Consider the following 24,964-nt stretch of genomic DNA (forward strand, 5'->3'; position numbering starts at 1 on the left):
ATATAAGGGTAGGCCATAGTGCCACTGAACGGGCTAAATTTCTCTCATAGCACACTGTATGGCGTATGCCTGTCTTCATTAGCTCAGTAGGACGTTAAACCTCATTTCATTTCATTTCATTCCTTTTGGACAAAATAAAAGAGATCTGGTCATTTTAAGAATCAGAATGCAAGCTGTGGAAGATCTTGATAAACAATGACCATGTAGAATAATAAGATAAATAGAGAAAAAAAATTTTTTTATTAGATTGCTTCAAAATACATTTGTTTCATATCTGTAAACAATAAAATATACTCTAAAAACAAGCACTCCACACCAACATTACAAATTACTATAACATGATAAAATATACTAAAATGTCTTTTGTGAATGAATAACATATTTAGGTACAAAATTGTCATCGACTACACAGTTATTATTTTTATAAACAAAAACAAATAAGACTAAATATTAACAGACGGGTGTTTTCAGTTTCCCATTAAAAGCTGTTTGCTTTATTTATATTATCTGTTGCCGCTAGCAGAAATGAACGCAATTTATTGACATTAAATTAAGTGAGATAATAAATGCAGTCTGTTGAGTGTTCACAAAAAAATGTGGACGACGGACGGACAAATGGGGCGGCGGTAATATACGACACCATTTCCAACGTGATGGACATTCGTTTTTATCAAATTGAAACAAATTGAGCGATTGAGCAAAAAATTATATGGAAAACAATCATTGGTTTGTACACATTATGTGTTTGTTATATTTAAGATAGTTTCACCACAGACAATAATTACCATTTGTAAATAGTTTTACAAATACAATATATAAGCAGGTACAGCCCCAGAGAAATTCATTTGAAAATGAACACAGTTTTGTTGTGAATACATAGCTTTGTCCGGTGAAATGAAACCAGGTTTAACAATTTTCAAACCATCTAATCGAGAGAGTAATTTTGTCCGAACAGTGGAGTTACGGCCTATTTTAATTAGATTCCCAACCGTCAGCGAAGCTTTCTCGGCAAAAACATGGTCGAAACTGGGGCCTTCTTTATGCCCGAGGAACAAATATGTAGTGGCTTGTTTATAAAATGACGTTATTATATTTTGTCTAGGGATTCTAGTCCTGTCAATGTGTCAGCCATGGCGACCTTCGGTTATCGTGATTTCTTGACTATGGTCGAACTAACTGAATCCGAATTTCATTTAGTCCGGACCATAGTCCGAAAATACTGAACCATGGCAGTGTCGATGAAACGAAATGTGTACAATATGTAGAATTTCTACAGTAGAAAGAATCTATTTTTGTTAAGTATATGATTTTAAGAAAGCTTGAATGAATTTTAAATGGTTGCTACTTCTATGAGCAGATATTTTTTGTCTCGTATGTTATGTCTGAAGCTATGTAAGTCTAAAAATTACACATTATTTCAATATTTGAGCTATGCAAATTTAACTTCATGAAAGTATTATTTGTTTATTAAACTATGTAACACAGTGATTCATTATCCTCCATGGAGAGATGTATAGACCTTCCTTGGGGTTAAGTAGTTTTTTTTCAGGTTTTTTTTTTCAGGGTTATGCTCGAGGTCTAAAGCAGAGTAAAATGACATCACCATGTCCCTGGGGGCAGCCATCTTTGAACAGACGATGGTCCGGACCATTTGCGTTTGGTTTCTAGTTCCGACCACTAGTCGTGAAAAAATTATAACCGAAGGTCGCCCAAATAGTCGACACTGTAATGTAAACATATAAAATGAAGCCTCCACATATTTACGGGATCCCGCCTTAGCTAAAAAAATAAGTAAACTTAGTATAATGGCAATAATCAAAATAATATATTCATGGAATAAAAGAAAATATAAACAATGACAGCATATTCAAAATTCATCTGGACTAGTATCTAAATATTGAATCTGAAGTAAATATTTGATTTAATTTTGAAGAGTTCTATTAAATGAATGGATGACAAATTAGTGCTGTTGAAGACAAAGCATACGGTTACAAAAGGTTCGCATAACGGATTAAAATGAATGCGGAAATAAATGTCTCTTGAAATGAGTCACGAAAAGCCTAAATTTTGACAGAACGCTGTTTGTAATTAATATCTATACCATAATTGAGATCCATTTAAACGGACAGAAGGGGTATAACGGGTCACCATACAGCTTTATATTAAATTTGACGCACAGTTGAGGGGTATCATTAATTTATGTAAACTGCATAAACAAATATAAGTTGATAAACTTGTAGACGTGTTACCAAATCCTTAAAATAGAAGACTCATTGCTGTTTAAATTCAATACCCAAACTCTCAACTTTCCCATGAACTAGAAGACATATTATGACAAGTACATTACATAAATCCTGGAACAGCCGTTGCTATCTGAGATATGACAGTAATTGCTCTAGTCTTCCCCTTTATGTAAACGTTAATATTGTAGAAAAATATAAATCAGGTCATATTTTCAACCTGTGGCGGTACTGGCATGTCTTCCCCTTTAAGAAAATCAGGCCGGCCATATCTTCAACCTAAATAGATATAGCATGTTTTGTTGCTATCCAAATCTTACTTGTCAGCAAGATAAAGGTTTAAAACTTGAAGGTGAACAAAATCTATGATTATTGCTTTAAATAGCCAATGCTTTTTGTGGGCGTGTTTGTCACGGATTTATTTAAAGTCAGTTATATCTAAAATAATATTGGTACCTATCTATACAGATGTACACAGAATAACATACGTGGTTTGTGTCAAATGGGGGCATTTCTAATGACAGGGAGAGATTACAAAGGGTATAGAGGTTCATAACAACAGTAAATTGCCCGAGGAACAATTGGAGAAAACTTGGTCATGTTTGGTAATGTAATTTATATCTCTGAGATTTTAAAAAGCGAAAAATCGACAAGCAACCTGAATATACGACTGATATTACAATCACACATGCGCAAAAATAGCGCGTCTATATCACGATAATATACCCTATTTGATGATAATCATTTTCACGAGATATGAGTCACAATTATGACTGTATTTTGGTTTAGGGCAAAAGTAAAATTGCTGACTTCACTTGGATTGAGATTTTCTTTCGAATAATGATACAAGCCCTATACTTTTAAATTTTAGTGTCGATAGATTAGCCGGCAGTCAGTCTGTTTACTAATTTAAGTTTCGTTCTTTTCTACTTAAACGGTCGACTGTTAAACATTGGCTCTACCTGCGGACTTGCAATTTTAAATATAGAAAAATACCCACTGCACAATGTCAATACAGATCAATACAAATCGACAGTTTTATGTTTTACCCAAATGAAAGAGGTCTAGTCACGGCTAATGAACATGACTGATGAGGACACTCTCAAAACTCTACGTTCATAACCGATGGTAGGGGTTGGAGATCTTCAAGCTATCCAAATGGGTCAGGTAATACTAAGATAACTATTGAAGAATTTGCCCACTCTGTCTACTAAAATAACCTGAATTAATAAGAACACGTGTTCAGTGTTCAGGCGTGGTCAACATCATTTTCATTCTTCTTTAACGGTTCTTTTAATTCTATATCGTTTTTACTGTCGTCTTCCACCTTAGCCCAATCCTGTAGTTCACCGGAAGCAAACAGTATGTAGAAAATGGCGCCGAATATATAGATGCCTGCTGCAACATAGAAGACAATCTGCCATTCAGCTCTTGATTGTCCCTAGAAAAAGATTTAAAAAAATTATGAGATTTTTACTAATAACCATATACATGCACCACACGTAAAACAAAAATCTACAAGATAAACTTGCGGACAAGACAGAAAATAGACATTGCACCAAATAAACAAATATCAAATTAAGTGAATGGATCCGGGGGCCAGCCGTGAACGTCCACTGCTCTGTACAGTCCCGGGCCTGTAGTGACACAGACTTCACTCAAATTTGAAAACAATCAGGAATACAAAAAAGACGTAACAGAAATAATGCGACCGATCTTGACAGTGGTCGTCTCCTCAATGGCGATAGTCTGCCAGTTGACGTCAAGAGTTAGAACGTCAAACAATTTTTAACAATAAGGGATATGTAGGAAACGAAGGATATATACAGATTCCGTACCAGTAATCAAGTAGATCCGCCTTGTTCGTTTGTTTTTGTTTTTTTGTCTGTGGTTCAAAAGATAGTATGTTCCAATGACGATCACAGCGGTGACTCATCGAGTAAGACGTTAGCTCACAAACCAGGAGGGCCCGAGTTCGATTTATTGGCGTGCACGTAAAATACCTCTTGGCATTTGGAAGAGGCGCAAACGCTGCTATCAGGGCAAGATGCCACTGCAATATCTAACAGAACAATTTAACTGTAAATAAAGGAGCTCAGATACCAATAAGTTCTAAGAAACACACTTAGTTACATGTTTGTTTGTATTGTGCTGTATGTGTGTTCTCCACTAGGGGCAACTCATGACAAGAACCAGGCTTGAAAACCCACGAAAGCTCTTCGGGCCCAACCACACATTTCGAATCTGAGGCAATTTTGTTGAAGGGGCAGTGCCCTACCGCACAAATACCACCGCCCCTAAATTTTTGCTGTAAAATGTCATTTAAATGCCCATGATCCAACGAAATGATAATACAGTAATAATAATGAAAAAAATGACCGTGGAAAAATGACGTCCAAGATATCAGACAATGATAGTACTGACTTTTGGTAAGTTATATAATACCCAAAACGGGATTCTAAATTCTAATGGCCTAGCAGTTCAATTTGGAGTGAAAATATAAGGAGTTTGTATATCCTAATAAATGGCATTTCGAAAACACATTTCTTAGCGCAATCAACTCAAACTATAAAAGATATAGTTTTTCAACATTCAGTTTAAAAATATGGCCATCCCTGAATCAAAATAAAATTAAAACTCTAGTTACCAACCTTACTAGTAATGGCACCACTGACAAGTGGAGACAAAAAACCTGATACTGATGCTACCGAATTTGAAAACCCATACAAGATCCCAGCAAAGGCTGGAGCTAAATCTACATGATTAACAGTAAAACCACTGTATTGGGGTCCCGTTAAGGCTACTGCTAAAACTAATAAAATAATGGCGACAGTTGGTTGTGTACAGTCAATATAACCTAAACCTATTAGCAACAGAGCTGGCACAACTTTTCCTGAAACAGACAAAACACAATTAAAAACATTCAATTTTGATTGCAATTTTATTTATTGAATGCACTGAAACATCGAAGTTCTAAAGTATTAAAACTAAAACTTAACAGTTCAATAATAGATCTGGTATTATTAACCCCAAAACGTGGGTCACTCACATGTGAAACAAGCGTTAGGTCAACGACCAGAATGTTAATTAGCTTACAACTTACCGCCAGCATCAAATAATCTCCTGGTCCATGTTGTACTAAGGATATTCCGCTTTCTAACAAAGTCAGCCATGAAACCAGATACATTAATACAAAACCAGAAACCTATATATGGCAGTGCTGAATACAAACCATTCTGAAACAAAGTTTTGAAGATGTTTAGCTGTTTCACCTTATTGTTAATCACGATCACTATCTCTTTGCTTTTCTGTATTATGTATTTTGACTGTTGGGAATGGTCGACCCAAAGCTTATAATATGATGTGACAAGAAGCATGGGCGTCAGACGTGGGGGGGGGGGGGTCTGAATATACTTGGACCTTCCCAAATTTACATAGTAGGCCCTAACTCCTATTTATTTACAACAATTATTAGGATTAGTTAAGATTTTATCTGTATAAAACGATGTACAAATTTAAACACAAACACTTATGTTTACGTTTTGAAATCCATTTATAATACACAAAATACTTTAAATATCTATACAACTTTCTTGTAAATGTCAATGTGTATATGATTGTAGTTAACAAGATGGTTGTCAAATATGCATCCTCATCAACTAAAGTTATGTGATCAAGTTTTGTTTCATTTGGATCCTCCTCATAAAAAATGCTCTACTAAACTCACTTTGTCGTGTTGTTCATAACTCTAGCGTAACATTCAATATGTAAAAGTCATGAAAAAATATGAATACGGCACCCCCTGACTTAAAACATGATAAACATTGTATTGGTGTGATGTTTTAGTTTAACCCCGTAAAATATGCCAAAACAGTGTTTACAGGAGATTGAAACTTTAAAAAAATTTTTATGGGAGGTTGACCCTCACACACTCCCTACCGCGCTACATCGGCTGCTGCGCAGCCTCGTGCCTCCGGCGTCACAGATTGTCAAAATTTTATATAATTTCATTTGCGGACCCCCTCCCCAATATATATTTCACGGCTACGCCTCTGACAAGAAGTAAGGGTTTGCCTGCGCAACTTCCAGTTCCCTCCCACTGATAATGACCCTTACGCCTAAGCGAATTATCGAAATAAAATTGAACCATAATGTTAGCCCAGCAATGGTCTAGTTTGTGTCAAGTGGCTGTTATATTTTCAACGTCAGGGGCAAAATGTAAGCATGAAATTGGTGGGAAGGTATGATTGGTGTATGTATATCTCGTTTCCAAGCAACCTATGATTTACTGCTTTGGTAGATTGCATTAAGATATAGGGTGATGTTATATATTTCTGGATTGGTGACAGCTGTTCGTTTCAGATGTTGTACCTATCGACCAAGTTATATATCTTTAGACTGTACGTGGTACATATATATTGGTCTTGGGTCAAGATATACATAATACTAGTTTAAAGTAAATACTGAAAATCAATAACACTGACTACATTAAGCACCGCTCACGTTACCTGCGCTTTTGTGACTGAAATGTGGATCAGCAAAAGCCTATTTTTGATGACAAAGTGATTAAACTAATTATTTCAGAATTTAAACAGGTCAATGAATAATTATTGTTGTTCAACAGTAAATATCATTTGGCCTCCCCATTCCTGATTCACAATTCATGTTAGCGCTCTACAAGTCAAAGCTTTTAATTATTTTTTGCAACGTTGTTTTAGCAGTCAATCTCGTCTACAAACTTTAGTGAAACCTTCTAATTTGGTTGAAACATAAAATACCCTTAGGGATCAAATAGTTATCGGATCCCCGTCTTCAATGTTACATTTGTGACGTTATCAGGTTAAAGACTACTTGGGGGATCACGGTGGCTAAGTGGGTAAGACGCTGGCTCGCTATCCTGTACGTCGGGTGTTCGATCCCTGCATTGGCCGAGAAAGTTCATCCAGATATTCCGGCGTGGTTCTCCCTTGTCAGTGGTGCAGGACGGAGGGACCGACAAGGACAGCTGTCTAGTGGTTCGGGTGGGATAAAAAACCGAGTCCCGTGTACACATTGGCGTGCACGTAAAAGATCCCTTGGCAGTTGAAATTCGATATAAGAGTAGGCCGTAGTGCCGCTGTCCGGGCAAAATTCCCCTCATAGCACACTGTATGGCGTATGCCCGTCTTCATTAGCCTAGTTCGGAGCAGAACAGTAGGGCGTTAAATCCCATTTCATTTCATTTCATTTAAGGGGGATCACGTGGCTAAGTGGGTAAGACGCTGGCTCGCTAGCCTGGAGGTCGGGTGTTCGATCCCTGCATTGGCCGAGAAAGTTCATCCCGATTTTCCGGCGTGGTTTCCCCTTGTCAGTGATGCAGGATGGAGGGCCTGACAAGGACAGCTGTCTAGTCGTTCGGATGGGACGCAAAACCGAGGTCCCGTGTACAAATTGGCGAGCACGTAAAAGACCCCTTGGCAGTTGGAATTCGATATAAGAGTAGGCCGTAGTGCCGCTGCCCGGGCAAAATTTCCCTCATAGCACACTGTATGGCGTATGCCCGTCTTCATTAGCCCAGTTTAGGAGCAAAACAGTAGGACGTTAAACCCCATTTCATTTCATTTCATTTCATTTCATTTAAAGACTACTTACCGACGCTATATCAAACTTTAATACTTCTTTCATATATGTAGGTATATTTATTAATAAAGTATATGCTCCCCAGTCAGAGGTGGTATTACTAACAACTATAGCGTATACAGGTAATGATGTAAATATAGCCTTCCATGGCACGGCTGGTTTCTAAAACAATAAAATAATATGTTGCAATATACATGTACTTAACAACATTGGTATAGATTTGATTAAATTTTTTATATCTCTATAAGATTTGCAAGCTGTCTGCCAGTATTAAGATTTAATAGACAATGTAAGACAAAGTACAACTGAATTATTTGCTTTGGTGTTTGCCTTATGATAAAAAAAGAGAGAATAAACATTGAAATTTACACGATGGCACATAAAATATAAATTATTTATGTTCGTTTGGTTTTGTTTACAGACCCCCCAAAAAATCTATTTGTTTCGTGACTTAATGGAAGGGTTAAAAAAAAAGTATCCTTCTCTTCCTTTTCTCCCTTTATTGTTTCAATATTCAAGAAACCACCACATCGGGTAAATAATAAAATGAGACGAATTATGGATGAGATTATCATCAGTTACCTACAGATTTGTTATTTAATTGCACGAGAACTTGTAATTGAGTAATCAGTATATCGAGAAGACAGTAGATAACATAATATTTAAAATCTAGATATTGAAATGTATACACTCACGCTTTCTTGATGTTTTGATTCTCTTAAACTATATTCTATATATTTTCTTTCTATAGCTGATATTCTTTTATGTTGTCCGGGTGTATCACTAACTAGAAACATCCATAATACAAACCATATTAAACCTAACGTACCTGAAATATAAACATCCATAACATATATATATAAACCAAATTAAACCTATGTACCTGAAATATAAACATCCATAAAAAATATAATCCGTACTAAACCCAATGTACCCCAAGTATAAACATCCATAACATATATTATAGGTTGCCAGGCAACGAAACATACGCCCTCAGTAGCTAAGTTGTCCGGGAAATCAACAAGGGTTGTCGCATATTTTTTTCTTTTGTCGGTAAGGAGAACGTTTACAACACATGAAAATCTACTACGAGTAATAACCCATTAAGTAAATAATCACAAATTGTTTCAATTGTTTGTCTCATGACCTTGAACAATTTATATTAACTTTAGCCTCTAGAGCTTCACAAGATTTTTCAAAGTGATCAAGGGCCAAAAGGCTGGAGGTAATTATCAGAAATCGCTGAAAATCAATAGGATTCTTTGTCCCATGACCTTAAATACTGTGTATAAATCTAAAGGCATTCGGATATTAGCCTCTAGAGTGTCAACAAGCAATTGTTGACGCCGGACCGATGGACGGACGGGGCGACGACAATGTACGACCATAATATCAACCATACTAAACCTACTTTACCTGAAATATAAAAATTCATAGCCACTTACCAGGCTAGAATATCGCGCCCACACCCGAACCACTGTGGTTGGTCTTATTTTAATACATTACCTTTGCATTATGCAGCTAAAGGTAGGCTTCGGAGCGTTTTTATTAAAATATAACTTTATTTGACTCACCAATGACATAAAATATAGACGGCCAGCCTGCAGCAAAACCATATTTACACAAAAATCCTGCTAATGGGAAAGTAACAGCATTTCCTAACTGTGTGCCTAGAAATAAAGAGGTAAATTTTTAATCAGAAGGACGTTTAACCCCATTTTTTCATTTCACTTCTGCATTTTGCATGCGAAGTGGGTTGCACAAGTTCTATAATCATCAGCCTCAGATAACTATATTTGAGCAATGTAGTTCTGGGCTAAAGAAAGAGGATCGAAGGATTTTGAATTCCTAAATTCCTAAACCGTTATATATTCGCTTGGTCGTTTTGAAATCCAAACAAACCATTCTTACGTCTATTGCTATTAGGGACATTTTGCCCAGGAAGCGGTGCTACGACCTACTCTTATTTCGAATTCTGCCAGCGTTGTTTTTTTGCGTGTATGCCAACGCGTACACGGGACCGCAGTTATCATACCATCCGAACGATTAGATACTGTAATGCCACACTAACACCCTGACGATTTTTGTCAACGTAATGCCGCACAATGCGTCGTTGCGAGGCGTGCCATTTCAGTGGTAGCCGTGTTTGCTCACTGTTTGCGCAAAAATGGGCCGCATTGGGGGCATTGAGACGCATTGGCACTACGTATGTTAAGATATTGTACTGTTTATGCCTGTCGCTCGTAGTAGATTCCCATGGCACGCACTGACACGCATTGATACGCACCGTCGGCAGTGTCCGTAGAGTACGCACAGTGTTCACGCATGATTCACGCGCATTGATGCGTGCTGAATTTCAAACTTCTCTCTACGACATGGTACGCACTCCAACACCCTTCACACACTCCCCACACTAATTGGTCATCAGCTAAAAAAATACTAATCACACAAACAATTTCAATTATCGATATACCACGACTGAATGCAACAGCTTGTTACGCATATAGTGTAACATCTTTGAAATGCACTGGTGTATATAATTATCTACTTACAGGAGTAAGCAATAATTGGCACATATTTAATTACTAACGCGCGCACGCTGCGCTATCAATATTACATTACATATTACAGACGCGTAGTTTGGATTATATGAACTACATATCCAAACTGATATGCAGTTTGGCGATTCTTAACACGAAGAACATAATACCGTGCTTACAGAATACTGAACAGTAAAAAATCAATCAAAGGAAATTCGTTAAGGCATGTCAAATATATACGGTGCTGATATTATTTTCACAGCCTGATTGTTTCCTCTGACATCACTGGTTTATTATGTGATTTTCAAAATATTGACCTTTGGGGTTTTTGGGGTGGGTAATGCGAGTCTGGGTTTGAAATCATAAAGTCTGGCAATGAATCAAATGCCGTGATTCCAATCCCATAGCTTGTACGTGACATGGGTTGCCTGAACGACGCTGTGATCTAAATCTCTAGCTTTAGACCACTCATACATCCCGGGGTTGGGCCGGGTGTCTAAACCCTACCCTGATCAGGGGCCTGGCAAACCCCTCTTGCAAAAATTCCTGGATCCGCCCCTGCTCCCTCCTCCATCCGCATTTGTTTAGAGGACGGGAGTTGCTTTATCGTTGGATTCGACGAAATAGAAATGAAATGAAGTGGGGTTTAAAGTTCTACCTTTCTACACCAACCGTGATAATGAAGATGCACTGTTAGAAATAAATGTTAATTTACCGTAAGAATGTGGTAAAATATTTACGTAGTTGTATGTTATTTTACAAATGTATGTTTTATTACACCAAACAGGAGTGATAGTACAAATAGTCGTAAAAAAAACATATTATACAGGTGATTTTACCGTGAAATAATTTATTTTTACATACGTAACGTCAAAATACAGTAATGTTCAGTGTATTCAAACTATATAGGAAGATGTACCGTAGCCCAAATTGGTTGTCGTAAAATGTTGAAATCACAGAAATGCTTTATTCAATAGTAATGAAAGCAAACCTTGAAATATTTTTGTTAACATTTCTCAACACACAACCAATTAACAGTGACCGTTGAAGTCCACAACCAAATAGCAAATGATGTTACGACAACCACCAGGTGAACTGTCAGAAATGTATGTAAAATTACAGTAGTACAAGGGTTTTTTGTACCTCAATTATCGGTATATTTTACAACATACTACTTTTACCAAGTCTAATGTATTTTTACAGAGTTTCAAGTATGTTTATCGAGTTTCATGTCTTTTTGACAATAAGTGGCGATCCAATGAAAGACATATTCAAAATCCTGTAAAAATACATATAATGTAATAAAACTGAACTGAAAGTAACGCAGCAAGCGTGTTACTTTACAGATTTTACGTTTGTTCACATTATTATGTAATTTACTTTTAGGTAAGAAATATAAGTAAAATTACAGCAGTTAAAGAATTTGTTTTTACCTTAAAATATTGAACGGAAAATAACATAGCCAGCATGTCATTTTACAGACTTACGTTTATTCACGTTATTTTGTAAATTTACTTATTCGGTAAATTTACTTATTCGGTAAATTTACTATCTCTTATTGTATTTTAGTATTCCATAGAAACGAAACATTCCTAATAATTATCTTCTTATGGTATTCATTTCAATTTATTAACCATAATATGGACAATCACATCTTGTAAATTTAGTATATTGCATGTCATGTATATCTAGTTTCCATTATTTATAAGATCTATAAAGTGTATTGATATTTAGCGCACGTTAATCAGTTTGTAAGTATTTTCTTAAATGCATAAAAAAAAAATGTTTTGACTTTCTGGCCGTAGGTTGTATTATCTCGTTTTCAAGTTCACTTGAAGACGGTAAATTAAACCGATTGGCCAGTGTTAGTGGGGCCGGACTGTCTGTAAAGTAGGGTTATAATGCCTGCAAATAGATAGTACCGCGAGCTTACATCTGAAAGCCTCGAACCATGCCCTCGTCTACCAAACAGGATTATCGATATTCAATATATATCGAAGTGATATTAATACGAAATAATTTACACCGGGGCTATTGCTCGAATCTTGCATGTAAAATTACCAATATTAGTATTTTTAACAAAAGTGTAATTTAACAGTGTGATGTATTTTTTACAAGAAATGTAAATTAACATTGTGATGTAGTTTTACAAGAAATGTAAATTAACAGATATGTCCTTCTACAGTAAATTGTTAAATAAATAATGGTGTAATTTTACCTATGATTTAGGGGCAACTTTTGCTGCCCGTAATTTTAGGGTAAAATAACCAAAATATTTTTAACAGTGTGAACATATGCCATACAGTGTGCAATAACGGATATTTTGCCAAGCTAGTGGCGTTTCCGCCTAGCCTTCATCGAATTCCAACTGCTAATGGTTCTTTTACTTGCATGCCAACGTTTTCGTAACATCTGAACGACTAGACAATTTTCCTTCTCAGGCCCTCCCTCCTGCACTACTGACAGGGGAAACTTTCCCAGTCAACAAGAGGCTCCCGTGACTAACGACTAAATACGTGATCGCGTAATGTGTCGTTACACTACGAAAACCAGCGGCTGCCAGGCAGGATACGCCCACATTTTCGAGAGATGGATAGAGAACAAGCTAAAAAGAAAGTGATTTTTCCTACAATCAAGGGCCATAATTCAGGCAATTACAATTCGATATGCGCAAATATCGAAAGGAACCAAGATCTTTGTGTTATAAACTTACATTTCAAGTTTCAACAAAATCGGATAAAAATTGTGACCTCTATAGGGTCCACAACCTTGATTTACCATATTTTTTACGCTATTTGAGAACGAACTGCAGCCATTTTGTCTCTCAATTTTGGGCCGATTTACACGAAATTCGAACTCAGCGATCCTTAGGGTGTAACGGTGATATAATAATACGGCTTTTTAAATCGGATAAAAATTATGACCTCTATAGGGTCCACAAGCTAAAAACGCGATTTTTGGTACAATCAGGGGCCATAATTCAGGAAGTTACAGTCCGATATGCGCGAATATCGAAAGGAACCGAGATCTTTGGTTTATAAACTTACATTTCAAGTTTCAACAAAATCGGATAAAAATTGTGACCTTTATAGGGTCCACAACCTTGATATACCATATTTTTACGCTATTTGAGAACGAAGGGCGGCCATTTTGTCTGTCAATTTGAGGTCGATTTTCACGAAATTCAAACTCAGCCGTCCTTAGGGTGTAACGGTGATATAATAATACGGTTTTTTAAATCGGATAAAAATTATGACCTCTATAGAGTCCACAAGCTAAAAACGCGATTTTTCGTACAATCAGGGGGCATAATTCAGGAAGTTACGGTCCGATATGCGCGAAGATCGAAATGAACCGAGATCTTTGGGTTGTAAACTTTTCACGAAATTCGAACTCGGCCATCCTTAAGGTGTAACGGTGATATAATAATACGTTTTTTTTAAATCGGATAAAAATTATGACCTCTATAGGGTCCACAAGCTAAAAACGTGATTTTTCGTACAATCAGGGGCCATAATTCAGGAAGTTACGGTCCGATATGCGCGAATATCGAAAGGAACCGAGATCTTTGGGTTATAAACTAACATTTCAAGTTTCAACAAAATCGGATAAAAATTGTGACCTCTATAGGTTCCACAAACTAAAAACGTGATATTTTGTACAAACAGGGGCCATAATCCATGAAGTTTCGATCCGATACATGCCAATATCGAAAGCAGCCGAGATCGTTTGGCGATAACCCTATATTTCAAGTTTCGTCAAAATCGGATAAGAATTGTGACCTGTAGAGTGTACACAAACAAATTGTGGACGGACGGACTGACGGACAGGGGCGACGACAATATACGTCCACATGAAAATGTGGGCGTATAAAAATTGTAGCCATGTTCAATTGCTGTTAACGTGATACAGAAGTGTATTCTGTAACAGTAGCTTGTACTTTATGATACAATATTTTTCAAGGTCATGTATTTAATCTATTCAAGAGTACAATGTGTTGTATTTATTAATGTTACCAACCTGCATAAGTAAATGAAGTTAATTTTGATCTCTCTAATGGCGGCGCCCAGTTTCCCCACATGGCATGCATAGCCGGAAAGGCAACGCCCTGAAATTGTCAATACTATATCAAATTTCGTGTACTTTATTAATGACAGAACCTTTCTAGTTCCAAATCATAAAACAATACCAATAACAATACAAATTCACTATTAGATAATACAACATTATATTATTTTGAAAAATCCGCTGATAACCCAACCCTATGCCGTATAATAAAAAAACTTTTAAAAGTCTACTGCACAATCCAGTGAAATGTATAAAAAATCATTCAGAAGTTGTTAAACTCATGTGTCTTGGTGCAATCAAGCGAAAGCAAATTTCGGCAAAAAAGTGACTCTAAATTTAAAACTATTAATGAATTTGTTTTATCCCTAAGTAATGACATTAATGGTAAGATTAATGGAATCAACGATCCCGTTCAAATAAAAAGCAGAGATGTTATGTTCCAAAGTCTTGACCAAATAGCTTATCGCTACTTAGCCTAGGCAGAAAATTCTCAACATCAAAATTGATATATTGAATCTATGCCCAGAGTTCTATCGCTCTCACCTAATTAAAACCAAAGTTATCGCCCCCCCCCCCCTGGGGTTTGGTATATGAATAAATGTATATATTTTCATGATTTATATAACATTTAAGGCCAAACGAAAGAGCTGCATTAGGCAGATTTAGCTCTTACATATAATGTAAGTCAAAATGGAAGCCAGGCGGTTTTGTCCCAGTTTTGATATCAGGCCCGTTGCTGGCGGGGGGTGGGGGCTGTACTGCGAAATAACAGCCTTTAATACAGCCTTTCGGTAACTACTTCACCTAATTAAAACCAAAGTTATCGGCCCCCCCCCCCCCCTGGGGTTTGGTATATGAATAAATGTATATATTTTCATGATTTATATAACATTTAAGGCCAAACGAAAGAGCTGCATTAGGCAGATTTAGCTCTTACATATAATGTAAGTCAAAATGGAAGCCAGGCGGTTTTGTCCCAGTTTTGATATCAGGCCCGTTGCTGGCGGGGGGTGGGGGCTGTACTGCGAAATAACAGCCTTTAATACAGCCTTTCGATAACTACTTCACTGATTTATACACCAATCTTAAACGGGACGCAACTCCACAATTTGTCATCGAATTATTCCTAACAGGTTGATAATTCTGTAGAGCGATAAGAGTAAATGTTCAAATTCTGCTTTGATCGTAAAAGAATCGGACCATTCGTGGGGGCATCTGTGGAGTTTCTCAGGGTCCGGCTGCACCTTCGTGCGAGCTGGCAAAAACTTTGGCCATACCCAAAAATTGCCGAAGGACCTTGCAACGGTAAAATTTCGTGTTCAATCCGTGTCCATTTTGACCCTCATATTAAGGCCATCGTGAGGGCATTCAGTTAAATCTGAATTAGTCATTATCATTTTGACCTATATTGAACAAACGAATTGGTAGACAAAATGGCGAATATATCCATAAGCTTCCATAAACAACATTCATACCTTCGTAACTTGAAATTGAAGACGGCTAACATGTGAGACTTGACTGGACAATCGTCAAACATTCAACTTTGTCGCTTGAAAAACAGATTGCAGAATCATTCAAATACAAATCAATATACTTACCGACGTAAGACCCAACAAAATTCGTATTACTATCAAGAAGATATAACTAACGTTAGCAGCGACTGGTGTCAAGAGAGTTAGAACTGCTCCAGCAAACATATTCCATCCTAGTACCCGTTTTCCACCTATTTTCGTTGCTAGCCAGCCAGCCGGTATCTGTGATACTAGGTATCCCCAGAAAAAAGCACCAAGTACCCAGCCCTGGATATTTTTATCCCAATCATTATCTCCGTCCTGAAGTAGAGAATTAATACACATATTATAATTTAGCTGCATCTATTAAAAAATATTATACGTTGATAGATGTCGACTTATATACTATTCAAAAAAAGTAGGGGATATTTGATTTTTAAGTGTTATTAAAGTCACCTAATGAAACTGACGAAGAAACAAATGACAAAATGAAATGAAGTTCACATTCATCGATTTATTCCAAATGATCGTTAGACTAAGTAAGGCACAGACTGACCATTATAAGGGTAAAATGATACCCGGGGTCAAACAGCAAAGTTACCACAGCATCACAACCAAGTCAGTAACGGCTAAATCCTCCTCTGTTTGCCAAACAAGCATTGATCCGACGTGGCATACTCCTAATGAGACGTCTAAGGTCATTTTGGTCCAGATTGTCCCATTCCTGTTGCAACGCAGCAGCAAGTTCTTGGACATTGGCAGGACGTTGTTGATGTTGACGTAACCTCTGTCCAAGCATGTCCGAGACATGCTCGATGGGGGAGAGGTCGGGACTCAGTGCTGGCCAAGGTAATGTGGTGATGTTCTGTTGTTGGAGGTAACCTGTAACGATCCTGGCCCTGTGACATCTTGCGTTGTCATCCTGGAAGATGAAACGGCGGCCATGACGTCGTGCGAACGGCACAACATGGACTGCCAAGATGTTGTCCCGGTAGTACTGGCCTGTAACACGCCCTGCAACAACATGTAAAGCCGTTCTTCCAGCAACAGTGATGCCTCCCCACACCATAACAGAACCACCCCCAAATCGATCATGTCTGATGACGTTAACGTCTTGGAAGCGCTCGTTTCGACAACGCCACACCCTCCTACGTCTGTCCAAAAAATCAACAGTGAACCTTGACTCATCTGAAAACATCACATTGCTCCAGCGTCGATTATCCCAGTGTTGACGATCCCTACACCAACGACGTCTTGCCTGAATGTGATGATCTCTCAAACAAGGGATCACGCGAGGACGTCGGGCGCGAAGGTGACCCCTATGCAGTCGATTCCGAATCGTCTGGCCACTCACTCTCACACCAGTGTCTGTTTGAAGACGAGCGCTGATCTGATTTGCTGTGATGACACGATTTCTCAAGGCCAAGGTACGGATAAATCGATCCTGGGCTTGAGTTGTCGCCCTTGGTCGACCTGAGCGTGGTCTGTCCTGTACAGATTGTGTATCACGGTATCTGGACCATAGCCTGCTTATGACAGACTGAGAAACATTCATCGTCCGCGCCACAACCGCCTGTGTTGTGCCGATCTGTAGCATGCCAAGGGCACGTAACCTTTCATTTTGGGTAAGCCGACGCATATCAAAATTTGTTTCCTGGTCACTAAAACAATTAAACTGATGTTTCCACCCTGGAATTCAATGCCACAATGACTGTAACATTCAAAGTCAGAGTCGTGCAAATCTTGGGTTGGACCCCCATGATGATCCCAAGCATCACCTGCATTCCATGCGGTAGCTATTGGTGCGTTTGGGCGTCACATGTAACTGGAAATGTTTCTTCTGTTAGGTTCTATAGTGACTTTTTTCGTAGTCATTTGCATATTTTAGTATTATGCCCCCAAAATCAAATATCCCCTACTTTTTTTGAATAGTATATATGCTTATAAAACTCCCAAGCCTAGAAAACACTAGTCCAATTGCCGTGTTTAGAATTGCATAAAAGGAGAAATCCAAGACATATTTCCGTGGAAAAATCAGGTAAAGTAGAGGGTTCATAGAAACGTTTATCGTTGTGAAATATACCAACGCCCAGTTGTCAAGTGGGGTCTCTTACTCAATATTTTCCATAATGTTTGAAATTAAAAACACAAATTAGAATTGAATATTGATCCCTTTTAATCAATATTGATGTTGTTATCTTGCCGTGAAACTATAGGATCCTAATATCCAATATTTAAGACACAATCAACATTTTATAATCAGTACACGAGGCAGATTCACAAACAACAAAACAATAATTTAACCAGCGGCTGCCAAGTAGTGTCCACAAACAAATTGTGGACGGATGGACAGGGGCGACGACAATATACGTCCACATGAAAATGTTGGCGTATAAAAATGTGTAGAATGCACTAAGTAGGCGTAAACGACTGCCGTTCAATTTGAATTGTTCACTTATTTCACTGAACATAACTGATTAGAAATTTCAATATTTTTTTTAAAAAAAAAATTGAATATAAATCACTTTACATACATTCATATTACATTAATATGTGCTTTTAGAAACATTTTTGTCTACTTCAAGGTTCCAGAAAATAGAGCCATACACCCTTTAAAGAGCATCTTGGCCAACAATGAACTTGTGCCTTGATCAACCTGGATCAAGTTTACAAATGGCACCGAATAATCGCGTTTATCAGCTGAATTAAAGAAACAGTTATATAAATCTGTTTTGTCGATCATTTTCAAATGGCTCAAATGAAAAATGAATACCGTTATATTGAAAATTTCATTCAAACCACTTTATTCTGAGGAAGATATATCAGTATTTGGAGTTGTAGCATAGATTGTTTATTGTCGTAGCAACAATACTTGACAAGCGAGACTAACAATCGATTATCTGTTTTTAAATTAAATTATTAAATGGTGATCGTGTATCAATTCAATTAAATCTCGGTCATCCATTGGTTTAGAGAGTTGGTAATGGATTTCATGCATTATGGGGCCAAATTGCAAAAAGTGTATGGGGGTGGGGGCTGTCTATTCTGTTTTTTTGATTTTTCAAAGCAAGTATAACTAAAAATTTGCGTTTGACATGATCAGTGTGCATCTTAAAGGACAACATAACTTTAAACATACATTATGCAAGAGCAAAATCTGATTATTGCAAGTCTTAATTTAGGCTTCAGATGTTATAGAAATTATAAATTAGATCTTAAACAAGCCCAAAATCAACTCTGTAGACCCACGGATGGCTCGGCTACAGCTCGGATTTAAATAGGATTTCACTTATTACTTCAGAATAAAGTAATTTGACTGAAATTTTCAATATATTCTTCTATCTTAATCTACTTTTGAACTGTTATAGCAAGAATGGCCAATTCTCTATAAAAATCTCCCATAATGTATCTTTAATTATCAATATTTAGTTATTTACGCTAACTGAAGGCTGCAATCGAGCAATTATATTCGGTCGCGCACACAACACATTAACAATGTTCTCCAATCCAGTTTCTATAAATAAATATTGTTTTTTGTTGTTTTTTTAAAATGTGAGAAATTGTTAAACGTACACGCACCCTTACTCTTTGTCTGGTAAAATAGTTAGGTCATGATCACGATGCATACAGGTGACATATAGTATATATACCATTAAGGCACTAACCCGTGCACCGTGTTTTGTAGTGAACTCTGTACCTATTGTGTTGACATTCTACACTATTATTGTATACCTAACCTAGATCGCATACCAGACGAAAACTGTGACATTAACACACAAGTGATATTCTAATGACATTAGATAGTAAGTACAAAAAGTCACTATTACCATAAATAAATGTATCGTGTATTATGTTGTTTATGTTTGTGCCAAATACATATTACATGTAGTCACGTGCAGAAAGACTGCACAGCAACTAAATGTACACGACCCATCACTACGAAACATAAACGGATAAACATGCGAGTCAAAAGAGTTTGTCAATTCGGAAGATACCACCCGTTGTATAATTTTGGCGGTGGTTTTATCATTTTTAGGTTGCTCCAGTTGCTGACTAAACGCTGATAATCTAAACGCTGAAGTTGGTGAAGCAACGACCGCGACTCCGCGAGTTTTACATCTTGATGTACGGAGTAAACGCGAGACCAAGCCTTCTATTGAAGATGGTGTATCCATAAAACAGAAAAATTTCACCAACGTTTTTCCCGATAAAATCGGGAAATTTCAATTTCATAAGGTTTCCAGCATTCCGATAGCGACTTGTTTTTTTAAAAAAATAAATAAAATAATCCTTAGTGAGAATCACATCTACATCATGCAGGATAGCATGTCGGCGACGAAACCAATTGAGAGAGAGAGAGAGAGAGAGAGAGATGGTTAAATGTTATTTCAATAATTCGCTTGCGCGTATGGGTTTTTAGCAGTGAGAAGAAACCGGAGAACCAGGAGAAAACCCACGAGGTTGGACTGGTGACCACTAATCCTTGTCACGTACAACCAAGGAATCGAAACCACGCCAGTTGACTCAATGATAAAGCGCGCACGTGCTAACCAATCGCCCCCCCCCCCTCGTGTAGGCGTATCATGCCGTCACCCATCTGCCGTCTGTTTATTGTGAAGCATTGTGGTCATCAGCGGTCGAACTCGGTCGATATTCAGCGTTACAGAATTATGCCCTCGATTCCGAAGAGGCTATATAGCTTTTAATGGGTCTTTTTGTGAAGGCTCCTTATGCTTTATCAAATGTGGTCAACCAACATCCTTTTGGATAAGTTATCGGGACAGCTAATGCGCGGGCATATTACTATGCTTTTCGTGGCTGTCTTTGTGTAATTTTTTTTTTAATCCTGATGACACGTGCCCCCTACGGACATAAAGAAAACGTTATTGAGCTTTCTTGCCGACATTTAATCGGTGTAGGTTTATCTTTATGTGACTCAACAAAGATTATTCATCGAAGCTGGCCTTAATAAGAATATAAAAAAATATTTGTACCGCTATATCTGACGTGGTGTTCGCTAATCTAGCTGCACACGAAGCTTCAACAGAATCCGATGACTGGTTTGTTTTCTCGGACATCAACTTCACGGCAGTGTGATTGACCATACACACTATGGCCACCGACATGTTTACTCTCAGGGCGTACAGCTGAACAAATCCAAAAAATCCCAAAACAGCTAAACCCAGCCGCGATGATGTCCAAAATGGAACTGAAAAGAAAGTCAAAATGGCGCGATCATATTACATTTATCGTAGATTCATGCTTTCTTGAAATTGTAAAAATCGTAGACTGAGCTCTCATTCACTACAGTGCATAAAAGAAATTTCAACAAAAAATAAATGTAATTTTAGTTCAAAATTTCATATAATATGATATAACAACCCCAGAGGCGGATTCAAGGAGGGGGGCGCCCCTCGCCCCCCCCCCCCTTATTTTCGACAGTGCCCTTTTTTACTGCTGAAAGTAACATTTCTCAGACCCGAATATGTCCGTTCCCAACCCGTTGCAGGGATCCCAAATGACTCAAACCATCGATTCAAACACACCAGTCTGGTCTAATTAATGCTTCCACTTTCAAACGAATTCTTGTTGTTTAGCTGACGGTGCCCATAGACAGACATCTTGTGGAATCGGCAGCGTATACACTCATGTCCATCAACGACGCGCATGAGTGCAACTTGATGTAGCATTGTTTCATGTTTTTTGTGTGGACAGCACAAAGTACAAGTTACAAGGCTTAAATAGTGAAGTGGCTAGGGAATAGATTCGTCTTTTTTCCCATCATAATGCCTCGCTCGCCCATGACAATTTTCGAGCCGCATGTTCAACTGGCTTTTTTGATCGATTTTAAGGCTCTTTTTCAACGATTTCCGAACGTTTACTTAGACGAAAATATCAGCCAAATAGCTCTTGGAATGGCTACAGATGCAAGGAAATGACGGATAATTTTCTTGCCCCCCCCCCCCCAAAAAAAATCCCCTCTCAGCGGCGTGCCCCGTCTCCGCGGTCAGTGCCCTCATTTTGCGGCGCCCCCCCCCCCTTTCAAAATTCCTCGATCCGCCCCTGAACCCTTGACTATTATCGAAAATGCAAAAACTAATCATTTAGAATAAAGAAGCATGCATTGTTCACGAGCGTCTGCTGAAGATTTGATGTCTCAATCTAATTTGAACATCGTGTAAATGTTTCACACTGATCTTTGGGTTGCGTGCAAAGGTGGGGAGGGCCGGAGGGGTCGGAGAGAGAAATCCCGTGACCCGGTCTGACACGCAACTGGTGTGGTCGAAACCACAACATAATATTTTAATGACAGACCCAAGTGCACGCGTCAGAACAAATCACCATTCAGGTTAGGTCAGTTACCTTATTGTAGGGATAGAGTATCAAAATACTTAATGCAAGATGTCATTATTCTTAAAATGTTATGAATTAGAGTCAGATTAAGATCTTGTTCGCCCTTGGGATAGTAAGCGCCCGTGTTATAATCTAGGGCATCGTTCGCCGGACGCTCCTGGTATACGGTATCGTGTTTCTTTTGGTCGTATTACGTTTACTATACCAATATATCATATAGTATATTAAATGAACATCTTACAAGCAAGCCCCTTCGCTTCAGGCTCATAAGCAAATTTACTTAATCCGCATTGTGAACAGTAACAATGGCAATTCATTTTATTTGCGATCTTCTGGTACTTCTAGATAGCAGTTAAAGTAGATAAGTAGGGCAACTGTCTCTGTTTATAAAAACATGAGTTGATAGCTTTCATAAATGATTTCATTGTACATGACATTTCTATTACACACAGTAACAGTAATGTTACATAATATAAAACTTATGTCAGATGTAATAAGGGTTTTATTACGACATATTAGGTGTGTTTGTTTTATTATCTCTAAAAGAATACATTCGCATAGTAAATACATATATATTTTCTCAGGTGTTCTGGACAACAGCAGAAAAGGTTGTTGGTTTTCCTTTTTTTTTGTGGGACAACGTATACTTTAGTGGTTTGGGTGGGATAATAAACCGAGGTCCAATACACGTAACAGAACCCTTGGCAACAGCCCCCCCCCCCACCCTGTGAAAAAAAATAGTCGATTATAGATATACATTGTCCGTCAATTTTACAGCACCCCTGAGACCCCCCCCCCCTCGTTGCTCTGAGCTAGTTACGGCCCTGCTTGTATGGCGTGTGTTAGTCATCATTTGTCCAGTTGGGGCCGAACTGTAGGACGCTATCTCTACCTCTTTTCAGTTTCATTTCATTTCTGCACTTTTAGCTAAACAACCAAACATTCATTTTAATAATATATTTCTATGTACATGTATTGACTTAGAAAATTGGTAAAGCATGTTGTCAACTACTTTGTCATTGATAATCAAAAACATTCAATACGACAATAGAAGGATACGTGGAAAATAATTATTGTTAAATAAAATATCTACCTACATATAGCAACTTAAGTTTCTTTGGGGGAAAAAATGAATAGACGCAGAAATGGCGGTGTCGGTTGACAAGAATATGCACAAAATAATTTAATAAGCTATTATAGGAGAGTTAAAAGATAAATATCTTAAATGTGATATTTAATTGTTTTGCTTTATAAAAAAACAAAACAAACACCTGAGCTCTGCACACAAGTCATTGTATTTCTCGCAGTAGGGTAGGCCTACTCTGGTTTCATCCCACTTCTCAGAACTCAAACGCACAAGTGAATTTTTGAAAAAAAACATGTTTTAAAAATTAGTCGGTTTGTTCTGTTGTCCGTTGTCGCCGTTTCTTCAATACTTTCCGTTTATATGGCTCAAAAATAAGCTTTTTTTTATCATCGCAGTCGAACGGTAAATATAGATCTAAAATAATTAGCTTTAAATAAGCTCTATCATCTCAGACATCTGTTTTAAATCCCCTGTTTAAACATACACAGCTAGGCCTACTAGTTAATATAGATTTTTTTTTTTTTTTTGTTATAGAGATCATGGACATCTCGAACTGTGCCTGCTAGTTGTTTTGAAAACTATTTCAGCAACTATAAAATCTATTCACATGACTGAAAGCTTTGTCAAACGCATTAAAACTAATAAAACCAGCACAAGTAGCCAACGAAGTATATAATTTGCAGTAAAATAGGCACAGTTCGTCATGCCGTGTACTCACCTTTTGAGCGATCAAATGGTTCCTCTTGTTCATAATTGGTATCTAAATCTAGACTACCTTTCACCATTATTTGTGTAACTACGATAACAACCAGGGAAGAATATTTACCGGGAACACGTCAACAAGGAAAATAGTGAATACGTGTAGGTCCCTATCGCACAACAAATTACTAAGAATCGTAAGAAGAGAAGTAGCAGTGGCCTAATGACACTTATAATGTTGTGATAAACGTAATATTATAACGTCTAAAAAATATCCCATGTACTAATGTAACATGTAGGGTGAGATTCAGGAACACGCTATTGTTATTGTGAGATCAGATCCGTTATAAGCCAACCCGTTAGATAAACAGAACAAAACTCATTCAGTGGTACACACTATATGGGTCATGAATATTACATTCAGCGGAAATGATGAAATGGGACTGGGATTCGAGACTACATAGATTAGCTTTACATGCGTACATCAACATTGTACAGCTTGGCGCTCAATAGGTTGTTGTGGGCATAGATTTAATAATAATACTATGCTTTGTGTAATTGTGTACCATGTCCTAGCTTTAATTCTTCAACGATAACTGAACGGGTTATGTCCACTTCTTACAAAATCTTGTTAACACTAAAATTGCAATAAGATCATTGATAGGTGTGTTTGATAAAATGAAGGCCCATTATTATACTGTCTTTAGTTAACACTTCGGCTATTTCTTGGCACTATTGTGTTCGCTATTTTTATTAAATCATTGCAACATTTTGAAAGGATGTTCCGCTCAGTAAAAACCAGATACATGTAGCCGTAAGCTACAGATTTCAGTGGTTTCCGACAAT

General features: G+C 37.5%; 1 protein-coding gene across 2 annotated transcripts; it reads right to left on the reverse strand.

The window, feature by feature from the left end:
* Nucleotides 1–223: 223 nt before the first annotated feature.
* Nucleotides 224–24,525, reverse strand: LOC126815190 (sialin). Of its 2 annotated transcripts, XM_050540747.2 has the most exons (10): nucleotides 24,138–24,525; nucleotides 20,973–21,187; nucleotides 16,066–16,299; nucleotides 14,420–14,507; nucleotides 9,434–9,529; nucleotides 8,555–8,688; nucleotides 7,872–8,021; nucleotides 5,344–5,476; nucleotides 4,892–5,133; nucleotides 224–3,681 (listed from the first exon to the last, which is right to left on the reverse strand). In XM_050540747.2, exons 1-10 carry the CDS (start codon nucleotides 24,202–24,204, stop codon nucleotides 3,490–3,492), a joined length of 1,551 nt encoding a protein of 516 aa, XP_050396704.1. In that variant the 5' UTR covers nucleotides 24,205–24,525; the 3' UTR covers nucleotides 224–3,489. The 2 variants fall into 2 exon arrangements, with proteins under 2 accessions (XP_050396704.1, XP_050396705.1); XM_050540748.2 differs by lacking the exon at nucleotides 20,973–21,187.
* Nucleotides 24,526–24,964: the final 439 nt, after the last annotated feature.

The sequence above is a fragment of the Patella vulgata genome, chromosome 3 (genome assembly GCF_932274485.2).
Source record: "Patella vulgata chromosome 3, xgPatVulg1.2, whole genome shotgun sequence".
Taxonomy (NCBI): domain Eukaryota; kingdom Metazoa; phylum Mollusca; class Gastropoda; family Patellidae; genus Patella; species Patella vulgata.

What these genes read in the sequence shown, in the direction of transcription:
- LOC126815190 (XM_050540747.2), bottom strand. Translation starts at nt 24,204, where the DNA reads ATGGTGAAAGGTAGTCTAGATTTAGATACCAATTATGAACAAGAGGAA. An exon ending in GAGATTATTTGATGCTGGCG is followed by an intron (nt 5,134 to 5,343) that starts GTAAGTTGTAAG and finishes TGTCTGTTTCAG; the next exon opens with GAAAAGTTGTGCCAGCTCTG. An exon ending in GTGGTGCCATTACTAGTAAG is followed by an intron (nt 3,682 to 4,891) that starts GTTGGTAACTAG and finishes ATCTTTTTCTAG; the next exon opens with GGACAATCAAGAGCTGAATG.